We start from the raw sequence: 19,149 nt of genomic DNA on the forward strand, positions 1-19,149 counted from the left end.
ACCTAACCTGGCTCAGAACCTGCCCTCACCTGCGCAGGTACATCTTCCAGGGCTCAGAGAGTTTCTCCTGGACAAGAGCCTTCACTGTCTTGCCCAGGTATTGCGTGGCATCACCTGAAGCTCCCAGAGGGCTGCCGTCAGCCTCCACCTTCAAGCCAAGAAGGTTGCCGAGGTTGGGGTTGGTCTGAGACATCTGTGGGGAGAAAGAAGGTGCAGTATGTTAGGAGATAAATCCTGAGTTCGTCTGAGATTATCCCACAAATAAGTTGTGGTTTATCCTAAAAAGTAACAGAAAACAACAGGCTTGGGGAGTGGAGTCAAGTGGAGCAAAGGAAGCCCAGGTCCAAATCCTATGACAACTGTGTACTTGCTAGGGAAACCTTCCACAATGAGACATTTTGGAGTACAACTTCCATCAGCCTCAGCTAGCACAAACACACGGGCCACTAGGTTGGGGAAGGAGACCCCTGGCAGTTGTTAAGTAGGTCCCTGCCTCTCTATACCGGCTCCCAGAGCAGTGATGCTCCTTGTTTTAAGGTCTAATAATGAATGGTTCCCTCACTACAAAAGGGAATTCTTCTCCTTGGTTGTCAGTTATTTGGGAAGCAGTATTAAGCTGCTGGGAGAAATCTGAAGAGGGCTCAAGATCAGATTCTGGAGCCCACTTCTGCAGAATGAGTTCCTGGTGCTCTCTGGGGCTACAGTCAGGTTTTATCTACAGTCAGTAAACAAAACAAAACCGCTTTGAGTGCTTTTTGGTGTGTGTGTTTGTATAACGGTATATACAGTTTATGAAAGAAAGAAAAAACTCGCCAAATTCTGCGAGTTTCCTTCTTTAAAGAACAAAAAAAAAAAAAAAACCCTCCTCTAACAATCCAAATCAGCAGGTGCTTTGACAGATTTAAAGAAGAGCTGAAAATACACAGTGGCATAGTCCAGCTCGATAATGTGCTAAAAGAACAACTGAAATCCTGATGAGAGAAGGAAATAAAAACCTTTCTGGGATGGATGGACAAGGGAAGGCAGAGAGGCAGAGAGAGAGAGAGGGAGAGAGAGAGACAGAGAGAGAGAGAGAGAGAGAACATCAGACAAAGTCACATTGTCCTTTCTGGGGGGTTCTGTGCCCTGGCTGGATCTCACGCTCAGAGCTCAGGGGAAGAAAACAGGGATGCCTCGAAATCTCATCACGCAACAGGACACCGAAGGCTGGCTTTGAGGATACCCAGACTGCAGATGCAGCTGGCTACGGGGGGCACAATTAATCTAGCCAAAGTAGCATTTATCATGTAAAAGGGTGAAAAAATATATCTGTTGGGTGCATAATTATTCTCCCCTGCCCCAACTTAACAAAAGAATTATGCACTTAAAAAAAAAAAAATATTCCAGAGCAGTGGCATTCAAGGGTGCTGGAAGCATGGAATCAAAGATTCTGGCTCAAAACTTCAGGTATATCCTGTCCTCCCACACGCTTGCCCTCCTTCCTACGCTCAGAAAAACAACCACCTGCCTCCACCCTCAGAAAACTTTTATGGTAAATAAATAGAATTAATAACAGGAAACAAAAGAGGAATTGTCTGGTTTGGAAATTAAAAAACAAACCCCTTTGAGAGGCCTCCCGTTTCCAAAGGGATAGGAGGGGGGGGGGGGAGAGAGAAGAAGATGTCAGAGGCTGCGATATATTTCTTCAGCCAGTTCATTAAATTAATTCGTAAGCAGTGGCTCTGAAATTATACCCGATGAAAAATGGTCTCAAAATTTAAATGGTACAAACTCATCTTATTAGAGGCAAAACATTAAAAAACAAACGCGTCTCCCCCTCCCTCCCCACCTCGCCACCGTGGCTTTAATTTCTCTTGGTGGGGGGAATGAAAGGCCCTTGATGGATGGCTCTTACCTTATTCATAAGCGAGGATAAAAGAGATGAATTTGCCGAGACTGTGTGGCCATTTGATTCATTACTGGAACACACAAACCAACAGGGTTTAGTTAAGATGTGCATTGGTGAGGGCGGGGGGAATGACGACGACTGCAATTAATTCTCCTTTCAAACTGGGGTCCCCATCCTCACATTCTACCTGCTGGAGAAGGACGGACGAGGTGGGAGCCACTCTCTCCAGCCAGCCAGGGTCAAGCTCACTGGCCTAACCAGTCCAGCACCTGAAGACTTGGCTGAGATGTAAGCGGGAGAGTGACAGTTCTTACGTCCAACTGTCAAGTTGTTGTCCTGCTCTTCACCGCTCAACCCCGTCCTGGTTCTGAGTTATAACAGCACTCCAAGGAAATGAATGAAGGGTGTCTGGATGCCAACTAGGCCAACCTGCCACCTTCCAAGTGTTTTGGGTGACAACTCCCATCAGCCCCTCCAGTTGGCACAGCTGATCGGAGTTGTGGTCCAAAGCACAAGAGAGGGCACCAGGTTGGCAAACAGTGCCTTAAAGAAAGCTCATGGGAGCAGAGGGAGCTGGTTGCCCTGCACAATACAACCCAGGCAAAACTGATGGATTCACTCACACAGCTAAAAAGGGTGAGGCGGAGTTTAAGGGTACGTGAGCCAGGCTGGGGGCCACTGAAAAGCTGAACAAATGGGACTGTTGCACAGACTGCCGTCTCCGATGACCTTCTTCCCAGCAGCAGGCCTGGCCACATTTATCTTAACCGCTTTAGTCAGACTGAGTGAGAGGCTTCCGATGATGCCCTCTTCCCCACCCACGCTCAATGCAGCAAGCTTTTAGGACATTGCCATGTTCTTCCCCATCACCCAAATCTGTCGCTGCAGAGCCTCCCTCTCTTACCCATGATCCTTCACACTCAGGTCCAAGCTGTGCTCCTGCAAGGAATCCTGGGTCACGGTGGACACGGAGCCTGGATTCTCTGTAGCCTCTTGCTTAATCTGAGCTGGGTTAAACCGTCCAGGAGTGGTTGGTTGTCCATTCCCTGTGTTTTAGAGAGAAGGAAGGAGAGGAGGGAGGGAGGCAGGGAGGGAGGGAGGGAGTGGGGAGGAAAACCCATAAAGTTTTAAATAAGTAAATAAAGGAAGCCAACTGACAATAACGATCAAACAATATCAAATAATGCACAAGAAAGTTAAAAAAACCCAACAACGGCAACAGTAAGGTTGGAGAGAAAAGGAATGGCCTGAGTCTGCTGGTCAGCATTTATTGCCGGGTTGACGTGATCGGTTCTGACGTCCACCCCGGCGCGGAAATTCTTCCAAGTGATAATTATTGCAAAATTATGTCAAAGTTGTCCAGGCTACGGGCCCTTTAAAGGAGGAGGGCGGCAGGAGCGAGGGGGAGATCTGATGCTCTGCGCAAACTGTCATAACTAATTTGCGGGGCTGCCTCTTAAGCGTTTATTAAAGACTCTGTTAATGCTGAGGCAATGTGGCAGCTTGAGACTGCTAGTCAAGCCCCCTTCCCATTCCCCAATCTCAACGTTGCCTTGGCGACCGCGCTCCGGCCTCCTCACTGAGCATGCCCAAAAGGAACGTCTGCGGTGTCAGGTCTATCGAAACTGACAGCCAATCAGATTGGTTCAAACTGCACGACCTCTTCCGCCATCTTGCCTTGTCCCAGCCAGAGAGTGCCACCGCCTGGCCTTTGGGTCTCTACTCCTTGCCCCAAACTACGTTGGAAAAATTAATTTATAAAAAATATATATAATGAAATTGCCTCAAAAGAAGAAGAAAAAAGTAAGGGCAAACGTCCCATAAAGTTACGAAAACACATTAAATAAATAAAAAAAGAATGAGGCAGACGCAGAGAAAAGGATTAAAAGATGGCAGGGGGGGAAATTGCTGACAGGAAGATGTCCGCCGGGCTTTCATCCACAATCCCCAAGTGACTAAAATATTAATCTACCCGGAGGCACTACAGCTGACGGTGAACTGCTTCACAGACAGCAAGTGGCATTTTATTTTTTAAAAAGAGGAAAAATAGTTCCCGCAATGACCTCTCTCTTTCAGGAAAAATAAATGATTAAAAAAAAAAAAAAAGGTTTCTGACAACTTTCTGCACAGCACTGGCCTTTTGGTGCCCGAGAAGGACAAAACGGCATCTCCTGCCTCCCCAGCTGACAAGTTGAATCTGACTTCAACAATGATGACAGAACAGCGTCTTTCACCACACCTGAGAGTGGCAGGCCGGCTTAAGGGGGCAGAACAGGCCATGTGGCACATATATATAGCTCTGTCTTTCACCACCTTGCTTTGTGCTCTCCCTCCCCACTCCTGCCTCCCAGGCATGTGCTGCCCGAGGCAGCTGCCTGCTCCTGCCCAATGGGAGGACTGGCCCTCCTTTTGCAGGCCTCCACCTAACCTTTTCTATCTGGCCCAACATTTTGTCCTCACAGTCGCCCACCAGGTGTTCCAATGGGAAACCCGAAAGCAAAGCCAGAGTGCATATTTCAAATACAGATGGAGTGTGAATAGAAACTCATCTCCTGCTGGAAAAGCCTTCCCCATTTCTGCCTGTCTCTGTCTCTCTCCACTCTCTGGAAAGAAGTCATCTTGATGAAGAATGCAACAGCAATCTAACTTTCAGTATGACCAGGAAAGTCTGATTCCCTCCATTTGGGCTCCTGCACATTTGCAGCAGGCTTAAAAACAGGCCCGTGATACCCAAGCTTCCCCGACTACAGCTGCAACAGGCCAGCTATGCATCTTTGGCTAGCACTGCGAAAGGCTCCATTAGTCACAGTAAAAGCCCCTAATCTGGCTGTGAAGTGATCGGGCTGCTGCTCCTGCTTCTCAAGGAGTCCCGAGATGGCTGAAGGAGAGCTGCTTGCTCCTTCAGATCCAGGAAGTCAAAGCATCCGAGGCAGCTGCCGTTCCAAAGAGGGATCAATGGGAAACTAATCTGGGTAAAGATCTCCTCTCCTCCCCACTACCCCAGAGAAGGATGGCAGCAGAGGACAGAGGAAACTGTTGGCTGAAATAGATGCTTACAAGGAGCTGGCAACAATCCAGGGTTCATGTTGATGTGCGGGAATAGAAGGGGGCCAAGCCAAAGAGTCAGCTGGGGCAGTTTGGGCAAGTCACTGTCTTGCCCAGAAAAGATATAACCCTCCCTGTTTGCCTCCAAAACCTCCCTGACAAGTCACAATGTGCTTCTCCCAAAGACCTAGAACAGGTCAGCCATGATGGTGCAGTCAGCTCAGATTGGCATTCCACCATCAAAGAATGACAGCGTCTCCACCCATTTATTTTGCAAATAGGCTTTGTGTTATTGCTGTATCTCTCCCCTGTCACAGGTCCTTAATGAACCACTAAAAAGGTGGAACTCTGCAGCTGGGCTTTGAGGCTGGGACAGCAGCAGACTGGGAAAGTCACTGTGTGTGTTTCAAAACCAAACCTGCTTTCTATCTGGGCAGCTGATCTGGAAAACAGGTAAAAGAACAAAAAGTTATCTCCCTCCCTGTTCCCTTGAACCAAGGTTCAAAACAGGTTCTGGGCCCCCTTCCACAAGCACATCTCAAGAAGAAGCCTCAAACTATATTTGTGTTTAAGTGTCTGGGACTGGCAGAACACTGACGAGTGTGCATTGGGGGAAGGGGGCTGGAGTCTGGCTCGAGAGAGGGGGCAGTGCTCTGTGGGGACCTGTACCAGCCAGGAAGCAAGAATCAGAGGCAGGGGAAGCTTCAGAGAGGGAAAAAGAGGCAGGCCAGGCAAGTGAAGGACCAGGTGCTTCTCCACTCTCCCCTGGACAACTGGCTTCCAGAACTAGGAGGGGATTGAAGAGGGATGATCAGAGGCAGCTTCCATGCAGACATAGTCTCTAGCTGCATGCGTGCAGCCCATCGGAGGAAGGTACATAAACTAGTGGAGGGAGAGTGGTCCCCAATTGCTGCAACTGTTCCATAGTGCACGGACCTGGGAATAGCTGCGTAGATGCTAGGTCTCCTGAGCTGTAGAAGCGGGTGTGTTATCTTTGACAATAAAAAGGCTTCCCACCTTTCTCCAGTGTGATGGAGCAACCTGAGTCCCTTCTTTCCCCATGTGTGTGAGATTTCCAAATCCTGACTGGACAAATAACCCCCCTCATTCAACCAGGAGGGCCAACAAACTCACCTGCCTCCACAGCCACCGAGGGCTTAAGTGCTGCAGCAGCCAGCCTGGCCATCATTGGCGAAATCAGGCCTTTGCTGGCGGAGATCCTCTCCATGATGGATGCTGCCGGAGTTGGGGAAGAGGTGGCCGCTGCCTCGCTGGAACCTGAGATGGCCTGGGAAGGGGAGCTGGCAGACGGCGCTGGGTTGGTGCCGGAAGCGCTGGCGGCTATCAAGGTGGCGGAGCTGGCGGGCAGCGGGGTGGCGACCCGGCTGGGGAGGATAGGGAAGTAAGAGCCCGCCGTTCCAGGAAGTGCTGCGTTGGAGAGTGCCAGGGCCAAAGGGATATTGCTCGGGAGGGCTTGGGAGAGTAGGCCGGGGATCTTGGAAGCCGTCGGCATGTTGTTGGGTTTGCTGGAGGCCTGCGAGGCCGAGAGCTCTGCCGCCGAGGAGGGTGCTCCCGGGACGATCAGGGAGACGGAAGACTGCTGACTGGTGGGGGAGGCACTCAGGCTGGAGTTCTTAGAGCTCATGGCGGAGAAGTCAATGAGGTCGTCGTTGCTGGACTCCTCCTGCTCGTTGTCCTTGGCCCCCAGGAGGGAGGCGGGCAGGCCCAGCACGCCCGAGCTGCGGATGTGGCGGCGCTCGTGCTTGCGCTTGTGGGAGGTCATCTGGCTGGTGGAGGTGAAGGTGAAGCCGCAGCCGGGCCGGATGCAGTGGAAGTGGTTGGTGGCCTTGCTGTAGACGCAGCCTTCGTACTTGCACTCCTCGTACTTGTAGAACTTTTTGAAGCCGTCCTTGGCATAGGCGTCGTCCTTGATGTGGTAGCTCTTGTGCTTCTCGATGTCGCACTTGTTCTTGAAGGTGAAAGTGCAACCAGGACGCCTGTGAGGTGCGACAGGGGGAGCGGAGGATCAGGCATAGAACAGGGCAGGCATTCCTATATCTGAGCAGAAGTACTAAGTAGAAGAGTTTGATCTCCGCCCGCTACCCCAGATCTTGGCTTCATTTTGGAAACCACTGTGCCAAACTATGCAGATAGCAACCAGGGTTAAGGAGCAAAGCTCACCATTGCTCTCACAGGAACATGGGAAGATGCTTTATACTGAATCAGACCAGTGAGATCAGTACTGTCAGCGCAGAGAGGTGGCGGCACTCCAGGGTTTCAGACGGCAGACATTCCCAGCCCTACCTGGTGATGCTTCTGGGGATTGGAACCAGGTCTTTCTGCATGCAAAGCAGATGCTCTGCCATGGAGCTACCCTTCAGGTTCAAGTAATATTCCTCAAATACAAGGAGGTCTGAACTAAGCCCTGGTATAAGAGAGATTCCTGATTTGTAAATGGATCCACCTCCCCGCCACCATCTTTTCTTTCTTGGCTTTTCCTTTGTTCTCTACTTTCTAGTATATGATTTGTGTTTTTTTACATGAATTAATATTTTTTTTTGCAAAATGTTCCTGTCTCTGGTACTTTATGCCTAGATTTATTTATTTTTTAAATTTCAGAGTCCCGGCAAAAACCTCAGAGAAATCCACACGTACATTTCTGTCACTTGGGGACAGGAGAATGAAATGGTTAGGTTGTAGCCAATGCTAGTCCTACTCAGAGTAGACCCACTGAAGTTAATGGACAGGACCAACTGAGCTCTATTGATTTCAGTGGGTCTTCTCTGGGCAGGACTTAGCTGGAGACAACCCACAAGCTTTTGTTTGAGCTGCAATAGCTAGGAATATTCATATTACTCCATGGGTCATCCTCAAGTGGTGTACATCAGGAATGAAGAACCAGTGGCCCTCCAGATGCTGTTGGACTCCAACTCAATTCAGTTCAGTTGTTGTTAGACTCTGGGCTCAATTCAAAGTGTTGGTTTTGACCTATAAAGCCATATGCGGCTCAGGACCCAAGTACCTCAACAACTGCTTCTCTCCACATGAACTGACTTGGACCCTGTAACTGTCATCTAAGGCTCTTCTCTGTGTGTCCTCACTGAGGAAGGTCTAGAGAAGTGGCAACATGAGAATGGTCCTTTTCAGTGGTGACTCCCCACTTGTGGAATGCTTTTTGCAGGGAAGCTCGCCTAGCACCTTCTTCATCTAATTTATGCACCAAGCGGAAACTTTCCTCTTTACCCAAGCTTTTGGCCCTCAACTTGAAAGGTTTCAAGTAGTTGTGGCCTCTTTTAATGGGGCAGGATCTGTAAGACCTGTCTTTTTTTGGACAAGCATGTCCTTTAGGATTTTCTTGGTTGTGTTTGTTGTAAACAAGAGCTGCCATCACCGTTGGTCAGCATGACCAACTGTCAGGGATGATGGCAACTGTAGCTCAACATGTAGCCCTGAAGGGCACCAGGCTAGAGCAGAGTGATGCCCCCGGGGTAACCTGAACTCTTTCCCCCTTTTGCAGAGAGCCCACCTGCAATGGAAGTGAGTGGTCTTCTGCCCGTAGAACTGGCAGTCCACCATGCCACAGTCCTCCGTGGCCCGAAACCGCTGGAATCCATCATTGATGAGCTGGGTGTTCTTCTTGTGGAAGTTCTCATGGGTCATTACGTCGGAAGTGCTGGTATAGACTTTGTTACAGCCCACCTGGTGCAAAGGAACAATCAGGAGGCGGGGTGAAGGTTGGGTAAATGAAAGAAAGAGTGACATATAAGCTCACCTGAGAGACGTTGCTGGGGAGAGAGCAGAGAGTTTATAAAGGACAGGAGCATCTCCACCTGGGAGAAATACCATGACTTCTGAAAATTTCCTGCCTGGCAGCAGAGCAAAATATTTGTTCTAGCTACACTTACTTAGGGCATGGGGGTGACAGAGAGTAGGACATGGGAAGCTGCCTTATATTGTGCCAGGCTATTTACCAGCCTAGGCCAGTATTGCCTACTCTGACTGGCAGCAGCTCTCCAGGGTCTCAGGCAGAGTGAGGTCTTCCGGATCACCTGCAATCTTTTTAACTGGAGATGACTTGGGTGGAACCTGGGGCCTTCTTCCTACAAAGGACGTGCTCTAGCTACAAGGCCCCTCTCCCAAAATAGCAAGTGGGGAAGAGGAGGAAACAGTCCTAAAATTATGGCCTATCCCACTTAAGGTAGAGAAGTTGGAAGGTCAGGCTGGCAGCTGCTGGATCAACCTGGTCAGCTTCCAGCAAGTGGGTCTGCTTCCACAGTCCAAGGTGACGTAACAGCAATATGTAACAGAGACAGGCACATGTGATAGTTGTGCAGGAGGCAGTATGCCTCTAAATCCCAGCTGCTGGAAATTACAAGAGTTGTTGCTGCACTCAAGCGCTGCCTGTGGCCTTCCCCTTGGGGCGTCTGGTTAGCCACGGTGAGAATGGCCAGTGAATGACCAGTGCAGGAGACTTGGCTACCCTATCACGTTGGCCACGGGGAACGAACACCCTTTGTCATCTGCTTTGCTATAAACTCACAGGCGTGATGTGTGTGTGTTGGGAATGGAATGCTGAAACCCTACCTCCTCCCTCAGCTGTTCCTGAGCAAAGTGAGCTAATTTGCCATATTGAGTAAAATTCCAGTGGAATCTGACAATGCCACTGTGCCCGCCAAGAGCGCTTTCGCCCTCCCCACCACCTTCTGTGTGTCATGTGCCAACGCCTGCACCATCTCAGAAATGAAGCAAATCAAAACACCCTTCCTGTCTCCCCCCCCCCCCACCAGCCCCATACTCCTGGTTCGGTTCAGCTTGGGTTGATTCAAAGAGGCAATAACAAAACATCTGGAAAACACCCAGGGGGGAAAAAGTAGGGGGCGGAGGGGAGAGAGAGAGAGAGAGAGAGAGAGAGAGAGAGAGAGAGAGAGAGAGAGAGATCCGAAGCGATTCCCGATAGAACATGGGCTTCTTTACACAGTGACACCTTGAAAGAAGACAGACCCGGCCGTGGTGTTAAAAGGCAAAATTAAACAAAAAACTCCTCATGAATAATTTGCAATGGGGCTCTTTGTGCTAAAGCATGAAAAATGTCCATTGGTATAAACAACTAACTGAATTTTGTCCATGCCAATTATGGACATAAAGGTGGGGGGGGAGGGAGGAGAGGGCCAGGCGCAAATACTGCTGTTTAAGAGATATTTGCTCGAATTGGGAACTCGTCCTGTTCCAAGGCCTTTTCTTCTTAACATGGGCATTGGCTTCGGGCAACCCTTTCTACCCATTCCCACAGAACTCATTCTGCACAAATGGTTCTGCTGCGGGGCAGCGGATCCCATTGTAGGACTGTGCTCTCTGCTCACATGGGCTAGGTCTGCCTTTGCCAGCTTAGTTTCCTCCCAGAAATTGCTGGACTCCCAACTCCCATCAGCCCAAACCAGGCAGGCAGGAGTCATGGATGATGGGAATTGGGAGTCCAGAAACATTTCGGTGTTATCCTGGGCTGGGGAAGACAAAGCCAGGCCACCCTTTGCAGGGTAAGAGGACAGCGCAGAACAAACTCAACACCCTCCTGTGGCCCTCCAGGTCAGTGCTGATCCTTCTCCCTGAGAGGACCTCATGAGCTTCCACAGAAACCCATAAGAAGGGCCTCCTGGATCAGGCCAATGGCCCATCTAGTCCAGAATCCTGTTCTCACAGTGGTGAACCAGATGTCTGTGGGAAACCTGCAAGCAGGACTGGAACACCAGAGCCCTCTCCCCCCCTGTGGAGCAACTGGTATTCAGAAGCACACCGCCTCCAATTGTGGAGGCAGAGAATAGCCATCGTGGCTGGCTGGTAGCTGTTGATGGGCTCCTCCTGAGAACCCATGTGCTTGGTAGAAATGAGAGTACACCCAAGTGCTAAATCCCCCTTGCACAGGTAGGCTTAAAGTCTTTTAGGGTGATGGAGGGATCTCTCCATACCATGGCTCCCCTCCTGACAGCCTGATTTCCATGGCTGCAAGAGAGCCTGAAGAACAACAGGCCAGCTCCTATTGTTGTTGGCCTAAAGCGCCCATCATCTCCCTGACCACTGGGCATGCTGGCTGAGGCTGATGGGAGCCCAACACCACCTGGAGGCCACAGCTTCCCCACCCTTGACATACGGCTTCTGGAGATGGTGTGGTTGCAAAATGGCTGGCTTTGGAAACCCCCCTCGCAGCGACAGGCTGCGCCATAATTCTCGCAAACCTCTTTTTTCCCTGGCAGTGAGAGAGCCAGCTTCCTTTCTTCCCTTCTTTCTTTTGACACTGGGCTGTTATTAATATTTGATTGGCTTAGCAGCTGGCTACAAAGGGACAAACGCGATTGCTAAAGGGCAGGCCTTGCGCAGAGAGGTTGTATATCAACAGAGGAATGCGGCAGTTCTGATGGCCTCTCTGGCTTGAGGAAGGAGCACCCCGGAGAGAGACCCCCAGAGCTTGACCCTTCCATCACTCCTACAAAGGATCTGCCCGGATGTGTGTAAGGGGGAAATATCAGCTCTCCACTCCAAACTCTGGCCTTTCCCCCACGCCCAGGAAATGTGCCTGTCCTGGGTACACAGCGGAGCTGTTTATGACTCTTCTTGTCAAAATTTGAGCAGGAATGGACGGAATCAAGCAATGTTTCCCATTGTTGCCTATGGCACTCATCTGAATAAAAAGCTCTTTAGAAAAATGCTCCTTTTACTCATCTTTGGGTTGACTCTGATAGGTGAGCCTAGACAGAGAGATTTCTGCCCAAAATCAACCTCCTGGTGAAACAGGGATCTCCCAGAAATCTGTGCCTATAAACGGGGTTTCTCGGTCCACCTTCTGCAACATGTGGCCATACAGATATTCTTTATTGATTAATACCCCACCATTTCCCCGAAAGGAGCCCAGGGTAACAAACGTATCTGTAGCATTATTTAAAAACCAGCAATCAAAAGCATTCCAAAAACTATTAAAATCAATCACATCGTTTTGGCCACTGTGGCTTGCCAGAGATAGAAGGCCATGGCTAACAAGGTGCTACTCAAGAGTAGACCCACTGAAATTAGTGGACACATGTTAGTCAAGTCATTAATTCCAATGTATCTAGTCTGGGAAGGACAAGCATTGGACACTACCCAATCTCTTTCAGACATCAAATGTGTGGGTAAACAATGACATCTGGGGCACTATGGTTGGGGAAATCTCTTCTAGATCTCCTGATCCCATGAACTGGCAAGGCAAGCTGAGAGGCCTTCCCCGAAGCAGCTATGGGAGGATCTAGTAGTATCTTTAAAGATAAGAATTCCATTATGAATCCTCATAGCAACATGTTTGCTCCCTGGTGGAAGATGACTTCTGCACAAGGAATCATAGGAAGGGGCCTTCCACTGAGCCAGACCATTTGTCCATCTAGCTCAGTACTGTCTACACTGGCTGGCAGTGGCTCTCCATGGTCTCATCAGCCCTACCAAGGGAGGCTAAGCATTGATCCTTGGATGATACAGGTGCTCTACCCCTGAGCTACAGGCCCCCCCTCCCAAGGAATCTCTGGACCACATGCCCCACTCCCAGCCTAGCTCTAACCTGGAAATGCATGCCACGCGTGAGGGATGGTGGCTCTGTTAAAACATCCATGCAGATACTAGCCCTGGGGGTCCCTTCGCTCTCTGTGCCACTTGAAGGCAGAAGCCCAGCATCGTTACCTGCATGCAGTGGTAGTGTGTGCTTTTCCCATTCAGGTGGCAGCCGTGATAGTAAACACTGCAGTCGTCGAGCGGGCTGAAGCGCATGAAGCCGTGCTGGAGGGAATTGTCCCGCTTCTTGTGCATGTTGTAATGCCGGATCACATCTTGCTTGCTTGTGAATCTCTGGGGGGCAAGAGGAAGACGCAGAAGAGGTGAGGCAGGGCTGGGAGCAGGGAGGTAGGGGCAGATCTTTGTCAATTTCAGTTTCTCTTTTTTCTTCTTCAGTGTCCATAGTTTGAGTTGCCCAATTTCCATGAGAGTTTATTGATTTATTGGGCTGTACCCAACTAAGTGGGACGCGGGTGGTGCTGTGGTCTAAACCACAGAGCCTAGGGCTTGCCGATCAGAAGGTCGGCGGTTCAAAAGCACATCAAAGTGCAAGTAGATAAATAGGTACCACTCCAGCGGGAAGGTAAACGGCGTTTCCGTGCGCTGTTCTGGTTCGCCAGAAGCAGCTTAGTCATGCTGGCCACATGACCCCGAAGCTGTCTGCGGACAAACTCCGGCTCCCTCGGCCAGTAAAGCAAGATGAGCACCGCAACCCCAGAGTCGTCTGCGACTAGACTTAACGGTCAGGGGTCCCTTTACCTTTTTACCCAACTAAGTTAGACCCAACCCATAGAAATCAATAGTCCCAAGTCAGTTTTATATCCTTTAATTCCAATGAGTATATTCTGAGCAGGACTGAGACTGGGTACAACCCAATATAAGCTTTTTTTGTAAGCAAAATCTGGAGAAATGCAGCGTTTGAAGGATAGCTGTCTTTCCATTCACACCTTGGTTTGGGAAGTGTGGAAGAGGCAGTCCCACATTAAACTGTGAAAGCTAAGTACTACTTGAGGCGGTGGGGCAACATGAGTTGGGGGAGGGCCTTGAAGGAAGAATCCCTTTCATACGGGCTCAGCAACTGTGCACTCTAAAGCCATTTGTAGCTTTAACAGTGTGTTCATAAGTAATGGCAAAAGGGTGGCAATGTGTGAACACCACAAAAGAAGGTTGGATTTATAACAAACAGCATTCCAGCCAAACGAGGCTTTATTTTGAAATGGGAGAAATGGAAAATGCAAGCACCAACTGAAGTGTTGTGAATGAAACTGGCCTAGCTCAGGACATCGGAAGCTGTCTTATTATACCGAGTCAGATCGTTGGTCCATACTGACTGGCAGCAGCTCTCCAGGTTTTCAGGCAGATTGAATGAGGAACCTTCTGCATGCAAGGAGATGCCCTGCCACTGAGCTAAAATCCCTTCCTACAGCTTAGGAAAGCAGGTTTCCATTCTTAGAGACACCTGGTTGGCAATACTTCAATATGCAGACAATCCTTCCCTTTCCAAGTATCCAGCACCTTGAGACGCCTATTCCAAGCTCTGGTAGGGAGGCTACAAGCCCAGTTTAGCCTGTTGGATGGAGTAGGTTGTCTAGATGCCAAGAAAAATACCCTCTGGACACATATAGGAAAATATCTCCCCCTCCCCCAATTCCCACCCATTTTCCTGCTATACTAAAAATAAATCCTGATCTATTTCTGTTGCTTTTATTAAATTTTGGGATTTACACAGGAACGCCAAAGAAGAGCCACGGGCTGATTTCCCCAAGGCGTTATATTACAGGAATTCCATTGCCAATCACCGTTAATTCGCGGCCAATTATTACTGAGCGCCGTTCATTATAAGAAATATATATCTCGCCTGCAGGGTAATTTGCATTTGGAAAAACTCAGCCTAAAGCTTTATTCCCTGGTGGGATCAGGCGATTCCACCCACAAGCCTGGACAGCTCCCAAGGTCTGTTGCAAGAGCCTCCCCCCCCCCTTTTCTTCAAGGCCCTCTTGTTTCCTTACGGCCCATCTCATCAGACAGATGGCTCCTCTTTGGTGCAGAATGGTCACTGCCCACATCCCCGGTTCAATCAATAGAAACCCACGGGGCCCCCCAGGGCTTGGCCAGGACTGGGCCAGTTTCCCTTGCTGTGGTTGAAGTTGTTCCTCCGAGCCTGGCGGGTGCCAGGGCAGAAATCAAGATTCCGCTGCGGGCAGTTCCTGGGAATCCCTTGCACACCTCCTGCCCACCACGTGCGGAGGCTCTAACCACAGAAACAGCGGCGTCACTCGCTCAGATTCAAGTGCAGAGTAAACAAACACAGCATGTGACTGGGAAGCTGGCTTGACAATCTTGCCCTGGCACCTCTCCCAGCAATTGCAGCCTGGCTTCTGCCCCTTCCTCCCAGCATCCAGCCATCTCTTCCCGAAACTAAACCGCAATCTCAGGACCGCCGCTCGTCTCAATGGTTGCTTTGCATCAGTAGCTGCTGAGGCGTCACTTGGCCAGCTAGGCTGAGCCTGATTTGCCACCCGCCCCCGCCTGCTTGACGGTGCAGCTCCTCCAGGGGAAGCCAGGGGAAGCCTGTGCTTCAAATGGTGTCTGCTGGCTTAAGGTTTCTACTCGTCTTGCGCTATCACAGGAAGCTGATTGCTGCCTGCTTATAGGATGATGCCACTGGGATTGAGGTGCCCTTTAGGGAAAAAAAGGTTGTGTGTCTGCAGACCATTAGCTGATGCCAGAGGTGAAGAACCTTTAGCCCTCCAGATGTTGCTGGACTACAGCTCCCATCACCAACCCCAACCCCTGGCCACGCTGACTGGGACTGATGGGAGCTGGAGTCCAGCAACATCTGAAGGGGTGAAGGTTTCTCCCCTCTGCTGGCCTATGGGGGAGTTATATGGTGAAGACACCCCAATTTGTATGTGCGGGCACAGTGACTGGTTTTGTGAGTGCCTCTGACACGTATTTATCCTTCTAATCCTCCACGGGCAGCGGCTGTATCTAACCAGCTGGTCATCGGTAGGGTACTGTCATGTGCAGAACCTTCAAAAATGATTTGCAGGGACGCTCATGGTTGCATGAACAAATTCCAGGATTCAGTTCCTCTGGCTGAATCCTGTGATCCACCATCCAAATCTCAAAGTGTTCCTGGGGCACAGCAGGCTTTGATCTCCATGGTACAGCTATCTACTGTGCCAGGTTCCTTGTAGAAAACAAATCTGGGGTGGCTTCACAGGCTGGATACATACTGTGAATCTATAGCACATTTCAAGCACGCTCCCACTTCGTCCCAAGAATCCTTCAAACGGTACTTTACTCCACAGAGAGCGACAGTTCCCAGTGCCCGCAACCAACTACGGTTCCCAGGATTCTTTGGCATGAACGAACATGCTTCAAATGTATTGCGTGTGCACAACCACGTAGATGCTGTATTAATAATACAAGACTTGTGAAACGATCCTTGTGCCAATGGGAAAATCGCTCCTGCAGGAGGCGATGTTACAGCCAGCTATTGTGACTCAGAGCACATTGGCTACTGCATGGGCAATGATCATCTGCAGGGCACCAAGTTGGGGGAAGGCCAGTCTACTCTGACAGGCAGTTGGTTCCCAGGGTCTTGAGCAGAACGAGGCCTTCCCTATCACCTACTATTGAGATCTTATCGCCAGTAGATGCCAGGGACTGAACCTTCTGAATGTGTTGTGCCGCTGAGCTCTGGCCCTTCCCAAGCAGATGATCTAACTGTTGCTACCCTTTGCTGAGTCAGACCACTGGTCTATTTAGCTTGCAGCCAGTGTGGCGCTCAAAAGACTCAAACAAAGCTCCTCCCCTCTCCCCAACAAACCCTTGCTGTTTCAATGCCTGGATTGAACTTTGCCCCACCGTACTATTTAAGGATCCCCCCCCCCCCCCATGATTTATTTTCATTTGGTTTTTACCTGATAGTTACACTCCGGGTCAAGGCAGTGATAATGTTCTCGGTATTGGTATGCACAGTGAATGTGTCCGCAGTGCTGGCTTCCGGAAAACCTGAATGTGAGAGAGAGAGAGAGAGAGAGAGAGAGAGAGAGAGAGAAAGAAAGAAAGAGGAAAAAGGGAAGTGTGAATATCATGAGAACATTTTTCAAAGAAAATAAATTCAACCCCGCCCCTGCCTTCCCTGGTTAGTCAGGTGCTAATTTCAAGTTGGGTTCACACTTCTTGGAGCCTGGCATGCGGTGCTGCTATGTTATGTGTTGAGCTACCTGCATGAGTATCTGACATGAAATGGGAAGTCATTATGTCTATATGCTCCCTCCGGGTTCACAGAACAAGGTTTACAAACCAACAGCAAACTCTGGTTTGCTACCAAGGGTGGTTTGTGTGCTGGGTTCAGATGGTCCAATTAAACCACAGTTTGCAAAGCATGGCTTAGCATTATGCGTGAACCAGGCCAGAATACCAGGATCGACAGCAGGAGAGAGCAACTACTCTCACGTCCTACACGCGGGCTTCCCATTAGGAAATGTGACTTGCCACCATACAGAGCAGGATATGAGATTTTGTAACAGTAGATTCTGCATTTGCATGGCAAACCCACAGAATGCACTCAGCTGTAGCCACTGTCTGGGCAAGGTGCGACGTTGCAGAAACCACAGCAAGGTTTCTATATTGGGCTGTGTGTATCCTCAGTCACTATCTGGAGGCTTGAATGGTGCAAAATTTTAAAGCTGGCTTCCTGCAGTGAACAGCTCTCTCCGCGGAAGCACTTTGCACCTACAGAATGTTTATAGGAAATGGGTAGAAGATCCACACTCATGTTAATTAAATTGTGGGGCTAGCAAGCATCTCCGCTAGAACGCTAAACCCAGCCATAGCTCAGTGGTTAAAGTGCCTGCTTGGCATGCAGAAGGTCTCAGGTTAAATTGCCAAAAGCACCTCCAGGTAAGGTTGAGACTCCTGCCTCCTCTGTTCCTGCAAAGGGCCACATCTCTTTATATGCAAAAGGTCAAAGGTGAACACAGGATGCTGGACTAAGTGGGCCACTGCCCTGATCCAGGAGGCTTTTTCTTATGTCCAATCCACAGGTAGGGATGGGACAGACTCCCTGCCTGAAACCCTGGAGAGCCTCTGCCTGTCAGTGTAGGCATTACTGAGCTACATAGACCATTGGTACAACTCAGCAGCTTTCTGTGCTCCCCATCCCCAATGCTTTTCTGCATGTGCTATATGAAATAGGTAATTGTCGACTCTGGTTTTGAGAAGCAGAGAAAGGGGCAGCGGCAGCAGAAAGGGAAGAAACAGAACTCAGAAAACTTCATTATACACAGTGTCACGACTGTTGGGTTTATCTTACTCAGTAATGCCTACACTGAGTGGCAACAGCTCTCCAGGGTTTCAGGCAGAGTGCAACCCCAGCCTTGCCTGGGTTGAAACCTGGGACCTTCTGCTTGCAAAGCACACGCTCTGTTACTGAGCTACGACCCTTCCCCCAGAGAGCAAGAGACAGAGGCCTGACTGTCTGCTATAAGGAAAGCTTGGCTGGACTACTGCAGTCCATGATATGCCGGGGAGCAAAGGCATAACAGTCAGCAACACAACAAGGGCTTGCAGAAACCAGCAACCAGGAGGGTGCATTGTACTGAGCATATTGCGGAGTAATTTGAAAGGGGACTCCGATGGGGAAACATCCAGAGCTAAATCGCCATCTGCTCTGAGGTTCCAAATGCCACACGGCACTATATTCCTTGCGAGAGCCTCTTGGGGCGGGCATCAAAGAGGAGCCATGAATTGAAGGGGAAACCGAGGCTGCGGCCCAGGGGAGGAATGGCAGGAAAGAGGAAAGAGAGAGAGAGTTAAGGACAGGCTTTTTTGAGTGGAAGATGGCAAAAAGAGAGGAGTGGCAGCAGCAGCAGGGAAGATGGCATTTGCAAAGCACACAGGAAGAGGTGGTCAATTGCAGAGGCAGAAGGCCTTGAAGAGATGGAAAGGGGGGGGGCGTAATTGACAGAAGAGAGGGGCATTGCTAAAAAATTTAAATCGCTTCTTTGCCACGGCGTTTGCAGAAAAGGGGACAGATGCCAGAAGCAGACATGCCTCTCCCAGGGGAGGAAAGAAGGAGAGGAGAAAGAACTGCAAGGAATCAGGAATACGCCAAGGCAGGTGATTGAGAAACCTGAGCAGTGGTGGAGATGATGAACTTTAGAAAAACAAAAACAAAATAGCAATTTTAGCCTTGGGAACAAAGGGTAAACCAAGTTCTTTTTTGTTCAGATTCCAAAATGGCACAAAGGATTCACGAGGGTTGCGAAACAGGCTCTTTCCCCCACCTAGTCTGCATCACCAACCATCTTCACCTGGTTTTAAATCCTTTCAAGTCTGGATCCAAGCAACTCCAGGGAGCCCTCGCTCTGCCAGGGCACTGAGGATGCAAGGGAGAGGATGACTCTGCCACTGTCTACAACTACAGCCCCAGAGGGAGAAAACCCATGGAAGTTTTAAACTCAGGTTAAACCTCTGGCAGAAACACATCTTAATTGGAAAGATCTAGATTGCACTCAGGAGATGTGATGATAATAACAGCACATTCAATTTATGGTCTTCCCTCTTTCTGTTCCAAGGACACCATAGTAAGAAATATGAGGCGTGACCACAGGCACCCTTCATTACAATTGGCA

The 19,149-nt window shown here is 49.7% G+C and overlaps 1 protein-coding gene across 9 annotated transcripts in view; it reads right to left on the minus strand.

Annotated features, from left to right (window-relative positions):
* Positions 1-19,149, minus strand: part of CASZ1 (castor zinc finger 1) — a 308,728-nt gene that overhangs the window by 22,439 nt on the left and 267,140 nt on the right. For all 9 annotated transcript variants that reach the window (XM_028740681.2, XM_077931393.1, XM_077931394.1 and 6 more), the window contains 7 exons: positions 16,432-16,522; positions 12,632-12,796; positions 8,460-8,632; positions 6,068-6,930; positions 2,793-2,934; positions 1,895-1,958; positions 30-193 (listed from right to left, as the gene is read on the minus strand). In XM_028740681.2, the coding sequence (XP_028596514.2) occupies positions 30-193; positions 1,895-1,958; positions 2,793-2,934; positions 6,068-6,930; positions 8,460-8,632; positions 12,632-12,796; positions 16,432-16,522 (1,662 nt within the window). The remainder of the gene's footprint in view (positions 1-29; positions 194-1,894; positions 1,959-2,792; positions 2,935-6,067; positions 6,931-8,459; positions 8,633-12,631; positions 12,797-16,431; positions 16,523-19,149) is intronic.

This window comes from Podarcis muralis, chromosome 7 (assembly GCF_964188315.1).
Source record: "Podarcis muralis chromosome 7, rPodMur119.hap1.1, whole genome shotgun sequence".
Lineage (NCBI taxonomy): Eukaryota > Metazoa > Chordata > Lepidosauria > Squamata > Lacertidae > Podarcis > Podarcis muralis.